Here is a 17,894-nt window from a genome sequence, read left to right on the forward strand (position 1 = left end):
TGACCTGCAGCAGCTCCTCCTGGTCGCCGCCCACCTCCAGCGCCACGGCGACCGAAGCGAAGGGACGACTGGCCATCTGCTGTCGCTCTCTCATCAGCTGCTGCACACAGAAAGGAAGGGAGTTTTAGTTCAACATCTTGGTTTAAGGAAGGTGTTTCAGCTCAAGCAAACATTGTTATTCATGCGGAGTCGGACCGCAGCTCCACAGGGACCAGATGGAGGTTAAGTGCTTTGCTCAAGGGCATCTGGATGAAGGGTTTGTTCGTTATTCTCATCTGGACTGTTGGTTTTAAACAGCAGCCATGTGTGACTAAGGAATATGTGAATAAGATGACAGAAGAAAGAGAGTATTAGTGAAAAGATGCTGGAAAAACGAAAGTGTAGTCAAGTAAGAAAGAAATATGAGGAAAGACAGATTTTTATTGTAATTTTATTGAACAGTTGCACAATTTTTGTAACTGTATTTACATATAGAACAAGAAAAGCCCTCAGAGTGCAGTACTCCATCAAGGCTACTCATTCCCCCATATGGCATTTCTACAGCATTTTTTTTAAAAGAAATGCAGCATTTGTCTATTAGTTATTGATGATCAGAAATCACAGCAATGTGGTCATTTAATATAGATGTACCCATAAACAAAATGACCTTGCGCTGAGCACAGGTGTGTGTTATGCATGTGTACATTATGTACGGATACTGAATCACGTGACATAAATATGTAGTGGATGGCGCCAATTGATGGAACGCGAAAACACCCCCATGATTTAATCAGTTGTTCCTTGAATCATCCCAATAAGTCTGCAGCGGTGGATTTGTAGTAGGATCACAATCCTGTGACCATCAGCAAGCAGATGACCTAGTGTTCACTTGTTGTCATGGTTACAGTGACGCCATGATGCTATCTAGCAATGTGCCAGGAAAATTTTTCATTGGAGTCCTGACTTCTTCAAATCAATACTCAGAGTCGTCTCTCAAGTCAAAGCAAAGTTTTACTTGTGCAAGGAATCACTTGAACAGAGCAGAGTCTGAACGAGTGACTAACAACAGGTGGAAACAATTCAGTTTTTAAGCAGGCACATAAAAAAAGTTACACTGGTATTATCAGCTTCAGAGCAGCCAGTTTCTACCAGCAGGTTCAACTAGTTATATTTTTATGGTCAAAGTTAGATCATGGAAATTTACTGGGTCCATTGGGTTATACTGAGTTCACAGTCACAGGGTTATACAGTAACTTGAAATCATAAAGTGCATTTAATCATAACATAATTTTAATTTTATAACAGTGACACAGAAATCTTTAACAAATCCATGGATCCATACTATAAGCTGCATCACTTTGAAAATTGAATCACTTGGTCCTTGTGTCATTCCTGACCTCCCCTATAAATTTCATCCAAATTCATGAGTCCGTTGTTGAGTAATGTTGTTAACAGACAGACAAGCCAACGCCGATTGTCACATAACTCCCTCACATTCCTTGGCAGAGTATTTATTCACCATTAACATTTTGTATATTTCAGGACTTTAAGAATGGTAAATATTTTGAAACTGATTTCTTCAATGAAGATAACATTACATGAATCACAAATTCGGGCTCGACATTATTAATGTGGTAAATGACTATCTGTACTCTGAAGTTTATCAAATCCAAACACAGTCATGTGTTTGCACCACACACTCTGTTCTTCTGGTTCCTACAAAGTGTTTTAGTTTTGCATTTGTGGATGTTTAAATCTGAATCTGAAGCCAATACCAGTCAGTGATCGATAGTTCTTTCCTTCACCCACAGATACACTACCATTTAAAGTTTAGAGTCACTAAGAAATGTCCTTATTTTTGAAACATCAGCAGTTTTCTTCAAAGAAGACAACATTAAATGACTCAGAAATTCAGTCTAGACATTGTTAATGTGGTAAATGACTATTCTAGCTGAAAACGGCTGTTTTTTAATGGAATATCTCCATAGAGGTACAGAGGAACATTTCCAGCAACCATCACTCCTGTGTTCTAATGCTACATTGTGTTAGCTAATGGTGCTGAAAGGTTCATTGATGATTAGAAAACTCTGCAGTTATGTTAGCACATGAATAAATGTGTGAGTTTTCATGAAAACGTGAAATTGCTTGGGTGACCCCAAACCTTTGAACAGTAGTGTATATTTCTTCTTATTTTGCTGTTATTTTTCATTTCCTAAGGATGCTCCCTACACATTTGCACTATCCTTTACTGCTGTAACACTGAAAACTGTGCTATTAATAAAATATCTTTTTACAGTTGTCAAATGTTACAGTATTCCATATTTTTTTTCATGTATGTTTTTTGCACCCCTGCTACCAGATTTTCCTTGTTTTTATGGACTTTTTTGTTTGTTTTTACAGTGCAGTAGATATAAAGAAAAATAAAGAATGAGGGAGGAGGAGGGATGAAGGGAAAAATGTGGAAGCAGAGATCAAAGTAGAATGTTTGATCGACGCTCAGGAGGAAGGCGATGAGGAGGAAGAGCAGCTGGTGGGGGGAGTCAGAGAGGAGGAGGGAAACTTCATTAATGAGGAAATGTCAGATGAACAAAGGCAGACGGCGAGGCCTTCATCAGCATGAGGCATGAACGCTGACCCAACACACAAACGCAGATACGCCGCATTAAAATGAACCACACACACCGCAGCAGGGATGAGACGTGCACCCGATTTGCTATGAGCACTAAATAATTTTTAAAAAAATAGTGGAAAATAAAAACACACTCGCTGCACCTTCATCCACCCTCCGCTCTCCAGCTTTTTCCACCTCACTACAGTCAATGTTAATGAAGTTTTGTTTCTACATTTAGCTTCAGGGTGGCCACCTGTTTCTTTACACACACACACACACAAAAAAAAAATCCCCCCCAAAAAAATTAATTTCTGACCGATTGCATGCCAAGCTGTAATGATCAGTATGTTGCTTGTTGTTTTCAGCATGAAATTCTGAAACCGAGGCAGGGGAAAGGCAGAGGGAGAATCTGGACTGCAGACTGTGACCCTACAGGAAAGAAACTTTCTTTGTTTACAGCCTGAGATGAGCACAAAATATACTTTAAGTGATCAGTGAAGGAAAATTCAGCCTCTGCAAAAGCATGCACAGTGAGGTGAAGCAATGAAGAAATGAGAAAAACAATACTTAATACAAGGACGTGGTCAAATGTTTGACTTTCGTGTGCTTCTTGTCATTCTCTGCTCCAAGTCTATCAATCAGTCTGGATGGAAAATTTATCCTCAGGGAGCCAAAGACGACTCTGAATGATTAAAAAAAAAACACAAACTCAGAATTTAAGGCTTAGGATGCCAAATTTGAGACAAAAAAGACAGAAATTTGTTAATTCTAGCCAAAATCAAGTGGACTATATGATTTTATTTAGGTACTTTAAAAACTGCAATTTAATTAAAGACTTTTATTACGTTTGGCAATAGCTGCTATATTAGTTTTATTATTTAAACTGCTCTTCTGTTGTTATTTCGCTCTACAAAATCACTGGTCAATTTAATGTGGTTTTCATCAACTATTATCTTTGTGAATTTCAGCACATTTGCACCAGTGTGTATTATCATGGTCTGGTTTTGCTGTGCGAATCCGTGGCTTTGAGCCCACAACTAAATTTCGCTGCAGGGCAATAAAGCACATCTTATCTCATCTAAGTCATCTGGTAAATGCCAACGATAATAACACAGAAACGAGCTTAAGATATAAAGAAGGACAAACAAGAGAAAAGAAGCACTTGAGGATTATAGAGGGATTTTAGAACATTTAGAAATTACAAGAAGATAAATATGCATGAAAATAAAGAAACACAGGATTGAGCTTGGTGTGCTTTCTGCCAGTTTACCATATTGCTCGAAAACAGTCTTGGACGTGTTTTCGTGCAGATCTGTGGTAAAGAGAGTTTTGGCTGCATGTAAATAAATTCTGTACTTGCTGTTCTATTAATGAGCTCTATGTGCAAGGATTTAAATCCAACCTTATAGTGTCTTAATTACTGATTCATTGGATAAAACATATCGCCTTTTATTGTTAGTCAGGCTTGAGAAAACCTTAAACATGGCAGAGTAACACAACACTTAAAGCTGCTGTCCGGAGTTTGAATCGCAGCGTCTCCCAAAACGCTGTTGGTCCCTCCCTCCCTCTGATTTCGCCCCTTTATTTGTGCACGTGCGCAGTACATGAGAGAAGTGCCCGGAGTGCTGCAGCATCTCGCCTGTTTTGCTGTTTTCCACTCTTCTACATTTAGTACATTTAGTAAATAATAAAGGAATTACGTTAGAATTCTGTATTGAGTCTAACTTGTCCTAATACCAAAATAACATGAATCTGCTAGGACGAACGAGTAAAGTTTCAATATGTGATTACACTCGTGTATCCCTCTGGATGACGTTGTTTATCAAACTTAGTGCATTTACGCGTGTATATGTGTTACATTGTTTATTTATTTCTATCTAGAGTTCAGAATTGTATGACTCCTCTGACGAAGAGTATGTCCCAGACGCCCCAACATCTTCCTCCAGAGGTCGGGCATCTAAACGAAGCCGTCAGGCGGGCTATGGAGGCCGTGGTCGGGGAGCGAGGCGAGCACCCCGAGCCAAAAAACGTCCTGCAGTCTCTTGGCCTGACAAGCCGTGGGATTGGTAACTTTTCTGGAAGTTGCTGAGCCCTGATGCTCTCTCCTCCACAAGCAAAACAAATGTGCGCGCAGTTGCGTAGTGCGTAGCTCGCCCACCTCTGCATGGACTTGCTTGCTGTGCGCGTAACCGTTGATTGACAGCATGACAAAGCTGAAGCTCGAACTTGATTGGTCGGCAGCAACCGGCGCTTTTTGGAATAACATGGGGGTCTATGAGAGGAAGGCGGAGCTCAGGAATAAATTTTCATATCGCGTTATACTAACTTTATATTATAGTATCGAACTAGACTAACACATTTAAGCTTTGTTAAAAAATGATACATAAATTGAAAACAAACGGAAACTCCGGACAGCAGCTTTAAAGTGTCCAGCGATATTAATGAAAGCCTCATATGTCCCCAGTACGCGTTTTTTAGTTTTTCTACTCAAAACACCACAAAGATATTTCATTTCCTGGCTTTAGTCGTGTTATAAATCAGGCTGATTCGGGGCTTTAAATGCAGTGGAGATGCTGCTGTCTCCGTCCTCTGTGTCTGTGATTGACAAATTGGAGGGAAAAAAAAAAACAGTGGTGAGGACTTTCCAACACTTATTCCTCTCTGAGAAAGTATTTTACTAGGAAATATTTGTATTTCCATGTTATAAAAGAAATATTTTAGCTAAAGAGATGTCGTTTGGGATATGGCCTTTAATTTTAAGCACTTTTTGTTGTCTGACAACAGAAATTTTTATATATGGGAATGTTCGATTAGCAATGTATATTAAGACAGATTATATGTGAGCACAGAGAGCCAGACAGAAATAAAGAGATGTAAAAACCTGCTAAGTTTAGGCTGAACAGATTCTGAACACCGTTACATTTTTGGCCTGTAAACATAGCTAAGCAGAGTTTGGACATCTTTTCATGCATGATTTACACGTGTGCAGCTGAAGACAAGACAATTGCCAATATCTGGCACACTGTCTCTCGTTATTTTCATTTTTATTTTGATGTGTGGATTCGGAATCTTTTGTGAATATGCTGCATGTATCTACATCCATCTGTCAATCCAATGAATGTCCACTGATGAAGTGATAAATAGACCTGAACGCATCCATTCATCCATCCATGATACAGATGAAAACACAAATATATGTCACCACATACCTATTGATCCATCATCTATCATTAATTAAAAGAGATGAAGAGCTAGGTAAGATCCATATATACATCATGTTTGTATTTATCTTTACATCCTTGACACGTGAATGGTTAGATGTACACCCCCTGTCAAAAGTTTTAGGACATTTTCTCATTCAAATAAAGTAGAACCTGTCCTACAACTTTTGACAGGGGGTGTATTTCATCATATGGATGTGATCAGGGCAGGACTCTGATCATACATGTAAAGTTTCAGGCAGATTGGAGCATGTTCAGGGCATTTACACAGCATTTGAAATTTCATGGCGAAGGATCAAAATTCCAGAGGCCGCCATGGACACGCCCTTTGACTTTGGAAAAAGATTTTCATAATTTTGGATCATTAAGGCCTCCTGTATGTACTGGTCGAATTTGAGGTGAATTGGAGTTTCCCCCTTGGAGGAGTTCGCTCTAGAATAAAATGAAAAATGGGCAAAATCTGACATTCAACGCAAAATAGCTCACTTCCTGTTGGGTTTGGAACATGGCTGTCACTGACTTTTTTGTTCAGCCTGATGTGCTGCATATGTGTACCAATTTTGGTAGATACACCCCCTGTCAAAAGTTGTAGGACAGGCTCTACTTTATTTGAATGAGAAAGTGTCCTAAACCTTTTGACAGGGGGTATATAGCTGTGCAAATATCAATCTATCATGGACAGATCCATGCATATAGTATACAAGTAGAACTGGACTGAATTAATTGATTTCAAACTATTTTCTCTTGCAAGTTTTACAACTAAGCCTCTGTCTGTTACAATTAACGCTCCCCATGAGGTAATAATTTACTTCTGCCAAATCCAATGGAGATCTACAAAAACAGTCGATCCTAGAAACAAAACTTAAAGTGTTCACATGGAACCAAGATGTTTATGTTGCTTCTACAGACACGATTCATCAAACTTTAATCATTTCTAAATTATCTATCTAGAACCAAAACATATCAGGTCGTGACCGACTGTCCACTACAACAAAGAAACAGAAGAAGGAAAATGCACTACAAGCATGTAAGACAACAGAAAGCTGCAAAAGAGAGACAAGAAAAGAACAAAGCTGGTAGCTCATCACAAGATAAAGGAAGCAAACCACTCCTAAATGTCAGTGGCTTCCACACTCTGTTAGCTCTCCCTAAACCGAAGCCCCTCTGTACCTCGGTGTCCTCTCCTGTTGTAGAGAAAAGGCAGCACGCTGACATTAACTAGCTGTCAGGTGTTGTGCTGCAGCGCGCCGCCGGCTGCTCCATTGCCGGTGTCAGACTCTTTAAGCATGAATGAATTCTACACCTGTAGCTACATCAGCGCAGTCAGGCGGCGGCAGGGGCTCTGCTAGCACGCCGCCGAGCCGGCTAATGCGATGTCTTCTCTTGTTAGCCATCAGTGCTATGCTAACGCTGCCCGCATGACAGCATGTGCTCGCTAGCATCGCTGTTAGCCTCCTGCTGGTGTCGGCTCAAATTTGTAAGAGTCCAGGTGAGCAGCTGTGGGAGAGAAGCTGAGGTAATACATCCCCGTTAAACCTTTCCAGACCCTTATAAACATCACATTTTGGTGTATTGTCAGTGGATTTTCAAAAAGACGTCAGTTTTGTGTATCTACACCTGAATATACTGTTCATTTTTGATGCCTCTTTCTGCTTGCTTTCAATGACACCTAAGTTTGCATGTAGGGCACCTCTGTTTTCACATTTTGAAGCCAGCGGTGCATTTTGTAGCTGGCATTTTACACAAAACCTGATTTAAATAATGACTGCTATGATTATTTTAATTATATGTAATTCATTGAAGTCTTGTTACAGTTGGTGCAGTTTTATCTGCTGATGTGTAAAGAATGCAACAGGACTTTCAACCATGAGACCTGGAGTTCAAATCTTATGTGGAACTCTTATTCTCAGACTTACAGTACAGTTCAAAAGTTTGGGGTCCCTCAGGTAATTTCATGTCTTCCATGAAAACTCACACTTTATTCCTGTGCCAACATAATTGCACAAGGGTTTTCTAATCATCAATGAGCCTTTCAACACCATTAGCTAACACAATGTAGCATTAGAACACAGGAGTGATGGTTGCTGGAAATGTTCCTCTGTACCCCTATGGAGATATTCCATTAAAAACCAGCTGTTTCCAACTACAATAGTAATTTACCACATTAACAATGTCTGGACTGAATTTTTGATTAATTTGAAGGTATCTTCTTTGAAAAAAAATGCATTCCTTTCAAAAATAAGGACGTTTTTTAGTGACCCCAAACTTTTGAATGGTAGTGTAAGTTTTGATTTAGGTTGTTGCTTACTTGCAGTTTTTTTTTTTTTTTTAAGGTTTAGGCACCAAAACTACATGGTTAGGTTTGGAAAGTAGCACAGTTAGGGTTCAGATTTGATCCTTTCAAAGCAAAGCACAGCCCATCTAGAATATGGAGAATATGATTGGCTAAATGAAAAGGGGTAAAACAATAAAAAGTGAATTTGAAACGTATATATTTAAAGTCAGAAATACACAAAATTTAGCAGAAAGTCCTTGACAACACAACTGGGGAAGCAGATTATCTATATAGGAACATCATTTCAGGTTGACAGATCAAGTTTCAATCTAAATCTACTTAGTTTAGAGTCATCGAAACCAAAGTTCGATAGTTTAGTTTAGTCATGCAGTGCTGTTTGGTGTGAAGGAGACGCCGGACAACCCCACCCGACCTCTTATCTAACAGGTTTTACGGCAGCAGAATAACTGTTTATAGACTGTTTGCGTGCATCCATGTGAGAGTCGGTGTCATAAGAGGTGTTCTCTCAGCTCTTCCTCCCTACAGCCATCGCTCCTCTGTTAGTGAGATGAGACAAACTGGTCAGGACGAGCCGCTCGCATTTATGTGTTGCAGCCTGATAAATAAGTCTAGACAGTGGAATTATGTCTGGACATAAAAAGTGGGAGTAATATTCTGCACTGTGTTAACTTTTAGAGCGTGAATGTGATGCATGTACACACTAACTCATCCCCTGTGAATGCATGTGCTTTATATTTGCATTCGTATAAAAATGCACATGTTAATGCTGGTCAAACACACCACTTGTGTGTGTGCGCGCTCATGCATGTGTTGTGCGTTTAATGCCCCCTTTGACAAGTCCTTGAGTGGGAAACAAGGACAAGACAGTGGCCATCTTCTCTGTCTGCCTGTCGGGTTGTAAATCAGCCATAAAACGGCTAATTAACTCTGCTGTGCTGTAAACAAGCAGTGCCACACTAGACACCGGCGACTGGATGACAAAACAAGGGAGAGCAGAGACACAGCGGCGTGCTTGTGTGTTTAAGTTTGAGAAAGAAATGCAAGCTAGTTTCCTTATGTCAGCCCAGACACTTCAAACTAAATCACGGGGAGGTGCAAAGTTAACATTTGCTGGGAGTATTTTCTCCGCGCTTTCACTCCACGTTGAATTTTGCTTTTTGTTTATCTCGCCTCGAGGGGAGGCACGACTTCCATTCATCCGTCCGTCCAGCCAACCATCTCCGCTGAACGGACGGACGCATAAACAGCCAAGAGAGAAATGAGAGTGCTGCAACAATGGAGCCAATCACATGGCGAATTATGCTTCACAGAACGCCGGTCAACCAAAGTAGCACCTGCAGGCTCAAATTGCCAGAGCAGCTAGACGGGTTGGAAATATCTGCGTAATGTGCTGTTTGCTGATTTTGGATGCTCTCCTGTGCAAATGACGGGTTTTGCAGCACCACGAGTGGCTCACTGCTGCTACGGCTACAATTAAACTCCACATCAGCTTCACGAGGGCACAGCCATAGAAACGTCCATGAATGCATCAGTGTTTGAAGGTGGTTGTTGGGAGATAATGTAGCAGTGTGTATTCTGAATCCTGTAGCACCAAATTACTGTAAACACACACACACACACACACACACACACACACACACACACACACACACACACACACACACACACACACACACACACACATATTTTGTTGCAATTATTTACAGCTTTGGCCTGTTTGTTTTTTATTGTCTTGTTTTCTTTTTTCCCCAATCAACAAGCAACTGAATATTTTTTTTCATTTTTTAAGTAATTATTTGTAACAAAACAAAGACAAATCTGTAAAATGACACTTAATTACCATTTTGTATTCTTAATGTCATTTTTAAAATCCTTCACATAATAAAATACACATGAAAATTTTTTGATCAAATGTGAAAGAACAAATCACCATTTGTACAAATACAGACTTTTGATGTCGACATTATTCAAGTTTTTTTTAAGGGTAAACATGTATATGAATACATTTTTGTGTGATTTTTCAAGAAATTATCTGTAATTTAACACAAGAAAAACTGTGAAAATCTGGACATTAACATTTTATTGTTCAAGAAATTACTGCTAAGACTTAAAAACTTCATTTTTTAGAGTAGAGTGGGCTGTGGATGAACTTGACTGGCCTTTAACCCTAGGATGCATAGGTGGAGTCATAATTGACCCCAGAGGTTGTCATTCCTTAATATCTTTAAGATTAAAAGTTTTGATATTTTCATTTTCCAGGTATTCCTCATAAAACATGCTTGTGACATGATGTCATTTGCATTTTTATTCATTTTTCATTAATTTAAAAAAAATTCAGTTTTTGTATCAGTACCCCACTCTTCCATGGGCGGGGTCAAAAATGACCCCAAGTATTTCCAATGGGATATTTCACTTAACATTGGTTCTTGGCAACTGTGAGTGTAAATAAACATTTACTGTCCCTCATACAACTGATGTCAGCAGTCCCACCACCTAGGAGGTCATTTTTGCACAGCATTATACATGTAAGTATTATCTCCATTTATGAACTTGATTTTTCATTGACAGAATATGTGAATTTTACTTGAATATCTGTGAAATTTGCCTAGTTTGTGGTTAGCTAGCAATACTGTTAGCTAACAATACTGTTAGCTAACATTATTATTAGCAAACAGTATTGTTAGCTAACACAATCACACACACACACACGCATGCACGCATACACATACACTCATACACTGTTGTTGCACTGTTATTACACAGTATCTTAGCTAACAGGATTGATAACTAAAGTACTGTTAGCTAACACAAACACACACACTCTCTCTCACACACACACACAACATTGAATAATCGATGATCATATAATAGGCTACCTAATGGGTTAGTGTGTGTGTGTGTGTGTGTGTGTGTGTTTGTGTTAGCTAACAATACTTTTACCTAACAATCCTGTGAGCTAACATACTGTGTATTAACAGTGTAACAACAGTGTGAATGTGAGTGGAGGTGTGTGTGTGTGTGTGTGTGTGTGTGTGTGTGTGTGTGTGTGTGTGTGTGTGAGAGAGTGTGTGTGCGCGTGCACGCCCGTAGATTTACTTACAAAGCTACAAATGATTTATAGTTTTGGACCGCAAAGCCACCAACTTCTGTTGGAAATGCAAAAGCCCTGTCTGCAATGGTCACAGCACAAGAAAATCGTCTGTGAAAGCTGTGAAGAGTGAGAAGAGACATGTTTGTGTCTGAACATGAATGTTGAATGAATGTTATTGAATGTTATGATTGTTATGAATGTTATTGATTATTGTTACTGAATGTTAATTTATGTGTCCCTCTGTCTGTTTTAAAATACGGAGGAAGATTAAACATGTTTTGATACCGTTTCAGTGATTGTTATGTGATAAAATTTGAATTAAAAGTGAAGAAAGAACATATCAAAACTGAAAATACTCTTTTGTTGAACAAAGTATATAATCTCTAACCAACATGAAAGAAATGTCTCAAGTTTATTGCAAAAATGCATTGATTTCAATTGGGGTCACTTTTGACCCCACCCATGGAAGAGTGTAGGTATTGGTTGGCCATGCATCCAAGGGTTAAGGAATTCTGATCTCAGATTGATCCAACAGCTTTTGGGGAAATTAGAAAAAAAAAGGAACAAAAACTGGAAACTACATGCCTTATCACTCAACATCAGTGCTGGACGTTGCGAACACACGTGTGGCTCATTGGGAGCCAAATCCCTGCAGCCAGGACCCACAATCTGGTGGGGAGCCTGAAACCACAGGAGTGGAGGCTGCAGCAGAAGCAGCACATTAATCTGTACAGTGTGGGAATAAAACAGTTGAAAATCTGGATAGAATGTTCAGATATCCATATAGTATGTGGGCAGTAGTATGTTCGATACAGTCGGTAAGTTGTGCTTGCTAGTTAAAGGTTAAACTTGTTGAAAATGCATTAATCAGAGTGCAAAACAGCAGATAAAATTAAAAGTATAGAGTGAAAACACTGCCTTTGCTGATATGGACCTACTAAACAACACGTTTCTCATCCGGCACTCCTCCCCCCGTTTCCCCTGCAGATGTAGCGCAACATCAGCATCCATGTTCCTCCAGTCCATCTATAACCTAACGAGATGGTTTAATCAATTCCTGCAGAAGGCTGCAGGTTTAGGTCTGATTAATGTTTTAATCAGAGATACAAGAGAAACCACCCTTTCAGGACAGGGATTAATAACTCTTACAGACTGCTCCTTAATCCACAGTCAGAGTTTTCACTGTGTTGCACATGTTTCACAAGAGGTTTTAAAGCTAATGACAACATTTAACAATGTCCTGCATGAGTTCTTAAATCAACATGATATTGCTATGATGGCAGCTACCGAAAGACGGACTTTTTGAAAAAGAAATTGCTGCATAATCTCTAAAACAAATACCTGGCCTCAAGTGGAGGGCTACTGGGCTACCGTTTCTCTTCCACGAAGAGCGTAATATCTTGAAAGTGCCTCAAAAGTAAATGCAAATGTCTAGAGGAACAGATGAAAAGGAAAAGGGTGACTGTGACAGTACATTTTATGCTTCACTTAAATTTTAAAGTGAAATGTGGTTGAGCGTTAAGTGATTCCGTACAATCAGTCTTCTTTTCAGTGTCACTGGAGCAGGATAGGTCTATTCATCTGCAAGACAGTGCAAATTATAATCTCAGGTTTTTGAAATCTTCTTGGAGAGAAATTTGCATGAAGACAAAAGTTATAGGAAGTAATTGGATGGTATCAAGCGGGATAGTGGTTGTTTTACCCTGTAAGGACAGTCCAAGATGTAGAGAGTGATTTGTTTTTGTGGTTTTCATGACAACAAAACAGAAACACAAGACAAGATACACCTTAATTGATCCCCCATATAATATGGTATACAAAATGTACAAGTATTGTGCAAATTGCAATGTAAACTGTGCACATGGATTGTCATGGATGTAGTAAAGCGAGCAGGGACAGGTATATGTATTTTGCCAAAAATAGGCATCTATGCAAGTACTGTTTGTGATTGGCTTGGGTGGAAGTTATTAAAGTTTCAGATCACTGCTGCAATTTGTTCAGAATCATCTCCCGTGCTTCATCTTACTGGAGGATCTGCGTTTGAAACCAGCTCAAGATTCAAGAGTTTTTATTTGTTCGTACAGTAGGCGCAGTGAAGTGTGAAGTAATTGTTCTCAAGGCTGTGCAATAACAATAAGACGGACAAATCTTTAACAAAAACAATATAAATAACAGAAAACTGTGCTCTTTCTTTGTAGAGCTGATCTGTTGTCGTGTCTTTGTGGGTTTCCTCCCTTGTGCTCTTGGAGTGCTGACTGGTTATTGACATCGGCAAAGTGATTGACAAGCTGGATTTTGCTTGTTGCTCTTGCTTTCACTACTAATTCAGCAGAATGACTGCAACTCAACTGGATGCAAACTCGATCCAAGTTCTGTCTGAGAACATAGGACTGCAAATAAGCCAGATGATGGCACCATCTAAACATGTCAGTGTTGTGGCTGCCACAAATTATACAATAAGTCAAGAAGTAACAGGAGTTAAAAAAAATGGGGTTCGGAGGTGAACATGTAAAATGCAGTTATGTCCAGCCAGCAACAAACCAATGTAAGCTCAACATCAACTGCTAAAAGAACTCACTCACTTGATATAAGAAAGAAAGCAAATGGAAGGACATACTGGAAGGAAGAGTTTAAGGCACTCCAGCGCATGCAATTATCAGGCATTTTCAAATGAACATAATTTAGTCAAAGGACAACTTTCAATTCAATTAGCCAAAACCCACATTTGGAATTCCGTGTTGCATACGTAAGGAAAATTTACAAAATGAATCAACTCATCATAGCATTCACTAATGAGGAACCACCTCAAATGCCTGTTATTAATGCCAACGAGCAATGATTTCTAAAACCTGCACATTTCTATTGCTGTGCATTTGGTTTAAACTTGACTCTTTCGTCAGGAGCAGTAAAATACATTTGTATTACACAGATAAGGACAAACTTCAAATATTCTTTTCTCTAATCTCAGTGATGCGGAAACTACATGATTGGAAAATAATGGTGCATCACACACTCTGGGATATTATTAAGATTATTAGGACCAGAGCAGCACCTCGCATGATCTAATGGGGGGACAGATGTAAAGAAAATAGAGCTTTCTTCAGTTTGTTCAAAGTTTACAACCATAATTGTGGGTTGGAACGTAGATCGAGAGGTTTTCCTCTCAATTTCCCAGGAAGGAGCTCCCCAGGAACTCCACACCAATCCAGCTGCCAGTCTCCATCTTACTTCCTGTCTGAACTGAACGCACAGCTGCCATATGTTTCAGTCAGCTGTCTAACAGAAGCTGCACAAGAAAGATAAGCTTCAACTAGTGTCAGTATATCTGCACACTACGAGGTTGTGGATGCTGTCATAACATGTTTGAAACTACTATCGGCACTGACGGATCATGACCAGGGTCGAAAAGCTGCATCGTCAATGATAAACACGATCCAAAGATACCTGAAGTCCCACCTTAAAGTGTGGAAGACAAATAAGGAACACAACTGAATTCGCAATGCTGAAACCCACAAAGATGCCAAAACACACATGGATGCTTTCAGGAAGAGACACAAAGAGATACACAGAGATTCACACAGTATCTTACTCTCACAGCGGAGCTTTGTTGGACCACCATAATAGGCATATAGACAAACAGCACACACACATTCATAGCACCATGATTGATACTGATAAGTATTCAATTATTCCTTCATTATGTGGCTTTGAAGCTCAGTGCTGTGAATGAAGACAGATAGGATTTTCAGCTTTGCCTCTCGGCATAAAATATGATATTAGCTGTTTGAAAGAAGAATGAATCCATACAGACGGAGTGTCCGCGGAGGCACTGCCGGTCGGATTGTTCGGTACAATGCAGCTGCTTTACAAAGGACACACACATGGGTGCACTCGCAGATTTACATCATAAAAAACAGTTGGCAAAAAACGGTAAATTTGTCGGTCGGATGTGTGCAGACGAACAGGTGTGAGCACAGGCTAAAACTGGGAATAGCACACGCAAACACACACTTCCCTGCCTCTTGAATTTGTATGCCGGTGGGGCCACAATCGAGGGGCGATAACAAATCTCATTTCCGGCGTGTTTGCCAAGTTTCCAGACAGCATTTGTCTCTTGGCTGAATGTGTTGAGTGGGATCTGAGTAGAGTAAACAAGGGCACAGATATCCCTGTCTGATAGAATCCACCACTCCAGACCGGCTTCCAACAGCATCCCCAAGACTGGACGGAGCACTTGAGAATCTTGTTCAGCGCTGGCTGCAAGACAAAGCCTTCGGGGTGCAGCTTCAGTTAAACAAATACCAACAAAAAATGCAGGTAAAATGTCCTTCAGCAGGCTTCAATCCAAATGTGGCTCCAGCAATAATTGTAAAATACACAACAGGGCTAAAAAAGTGAAAAACAGTGGCGTTACAGCGTCTGTAGACGCAACACTCACAGTATCTTTTCCAGAGCTCTTGTATAAATAGTTTTAATAATTTATCGGCAGAACTATGAGTGTTTGGATCACAGTGAACGTACATACATCACCGGTGGAACAGTGTGTTGCGCCGCACGAGTGGTTTGACTTATTTGCAATGACTTTCTGCCACTTTGTTTTTGTTATGACTCTGGCTGAGGCCTGGAATCTATTGTAATTTTCAGCCTGAGTACAGTCACTGTCCTCTGCAGAGCTGCAAAACTTTTCAGGGCCAAATAATGAGCCCACAGGGGGGTATCTGGCAGCATTTGGACCCCAAAAGACAAATTGTTGCTCTAATGTTTTGCCATTTTCAAAAGCATTGTACTGAGCTTTTGATTTTTCGATGCATTTTATCTACATCTGCATGAAGTCATTTGTTTCAATTTTGCTCCAGTCTGAAAGGCAAGCAAGATTTTTCTTGAATTTCTCCTAGACATTTGTGTTAATGTTTGTCAGTGTCACATCATCATGCATTAGGTAACCTAGCTGGTACAAAATTGCGTTTCAATACAACTAAATTGCATTCTCAGTTATGTTTTGAGTGAAATGTATCTTTGGCCGAATAACGTTGATTTGTCGTGTATAAAAATATGTCTCTAATCAACATATCTTTGCTGTTTAACTCACTGCTTGACTATTGTTCCTTTAGGCAAACCAATCATAGGTCAGATGAGATGGGACTTGTCACCATGGTAAGCCAGAAAATGGAGGAGAAACTTCGAACATGTAGTGAAAGTTTTGTATTTTAATCCAAATCACGACGAGTCATTTTGGTGCTAAACTTTCACGAAGCTTCTAACATGTAAAAAATGCGACATTTCTCATAGTTCTTGGCCCTAAACCAAACCAGAAAGCCAGTAAAAACCGAAAGTAATAGAAAATGAAACTTCATTCTGAAACTGATGATCTGTTGTCAATCATGGGATGCAAATGTAAGTCTTCTGTGTGAAAGTCTAGCTGGTAGTTTATACCTACATCTATCCCTCCTACCTCCTAATGTGGACTCTTTCTAAATATTTGCTTTTTCCACCAAGTCATAGGTTACAAACTATGCATATTTCAAAACCAAATCATATTAACTTTAAAGTGTATTGAGAATGAAGTTTAGTTGTACAAAAATTTATTTTTTATGGGAACAAGATCAACATGAGATTTAGTTTCCATGTTGACGAATTCAAAAAGATTGGTTCTGTCTTACCTTATAGACAATAAAAATTAAAACTGAGCAATTCATGTATCTCTGGGTGGAGCAGTGCCATATGTATCTACTCTCAGATGCAAGTCACTTTGGATGAAAACATCTAAATGAATTGCAAATTTGTAGAAATGTAGAACTGAATGTAAACCAATACTTGGCAGATACTGTAGGAAAAATGCACCCACAATTCGGAAACACAACACGGTAATTAACGATAATGTCAGTTTTGAGGTAAAGCAGCTAAGATTCAGATACAACATCAGTTGAGGGCCATGTTGTGCCATCAAAACAACTCTGACCGGTTGAGGTTTGGACTCTTTGGAAGTTAGTGGAACCTCCATGGGTAAAATTTGTTTTTCCAGCTCATCCTAATAATACTTGATCAGACTTAGATCTGGAAAGATGTGGCATGCAAATCAGCAACTTGAACTCTCTTTTATGTTCCTCAAACCATTTCCTGAACAATGTTTACATACTTAATACATGTCAAAGTAACACTGACATGAATACATGAGCAAAGGTTTCCCTGCAGGACATCAACTAGAGCATCAAACTGCCTCCAACGGCTTGTCATCTTACCACAATGCACCCTACTGCCATGTCTTCCAAGGTAAACCATGCAAAAGATATGAAAGAAAACATAATTCATCAGACTAAGCTCCCTTCTTCTAGTGCTCTATGGTTCAGTTCTGATGCACCTGTATTCACTGAAAGCACCTTCTGCAGTGGACAAGAATCAGCAGGAACACACTGAGTGTCTGCAATGCACTGCAACTTAAAGGTTTTCCACAGTTTCTGTTACAGCAGCTCATTTCGATCCTGTTGGTGGTTGTCCTTCTTGAACAACTTTTGGTAACTACTGCATACACCTGTTGTTTTGGTGATGTTCTGACCCAGTCTCCTACCCATCATAGTTTGTCACTCCAATCCCAAACTGAACATTTTTTCCTCCTTTCGACACATCAGCTTTAAGAACTGACAGTTAACTTGCTACCTGACATATCCAACCGGCTGACAGGTCAGCCGGTTGGATATG

General features: G+C 39.6%; 1 protein-coding gene across 3 annotated transcripts in view; it reads right to left on the bottom strand.

The window, feature by feature from the left end:
- The window catches only part of atrnl1a (attractin-like 1a), a 473,108-nt gene that overhangs the window by 93,557 nt on the left and 361,657 nt on the right, over positions 1-17,894 (bottom strand). For 2 of the 3 annotated variants that reach the window (XM_051959749.1, XM_051959751.1), the window contains one exon: positions 5-100. In XM_051959749.1, the coding sequence (XP_051815709.1) occupies positions 5-100 (96 nt within the window). The remainder of the gene's footprint in view (positions 1-4; positions 101-17,894) is intronic. The other variant, XM_051959750.1, reaches the window with a different exon arrangement.

Source organism: Acanthochromis polyacanthus, chromosome 15 (assembly GCF_021347895.1).
Source record: "Acanthochromis polyacanthus isolate Apoly-LR-REF ecotype Palm Island chromosome 15, KAUST_Apoly_ChrSc, whole genome shotgun sequence".
In the NCBI taxonomy this organism is placed as follows: Eukaryota; Metazoa; Chordata; class Actinopteri; family Pomacentridae; genus Acanthochromis; species Acanthochromis polyacanthus.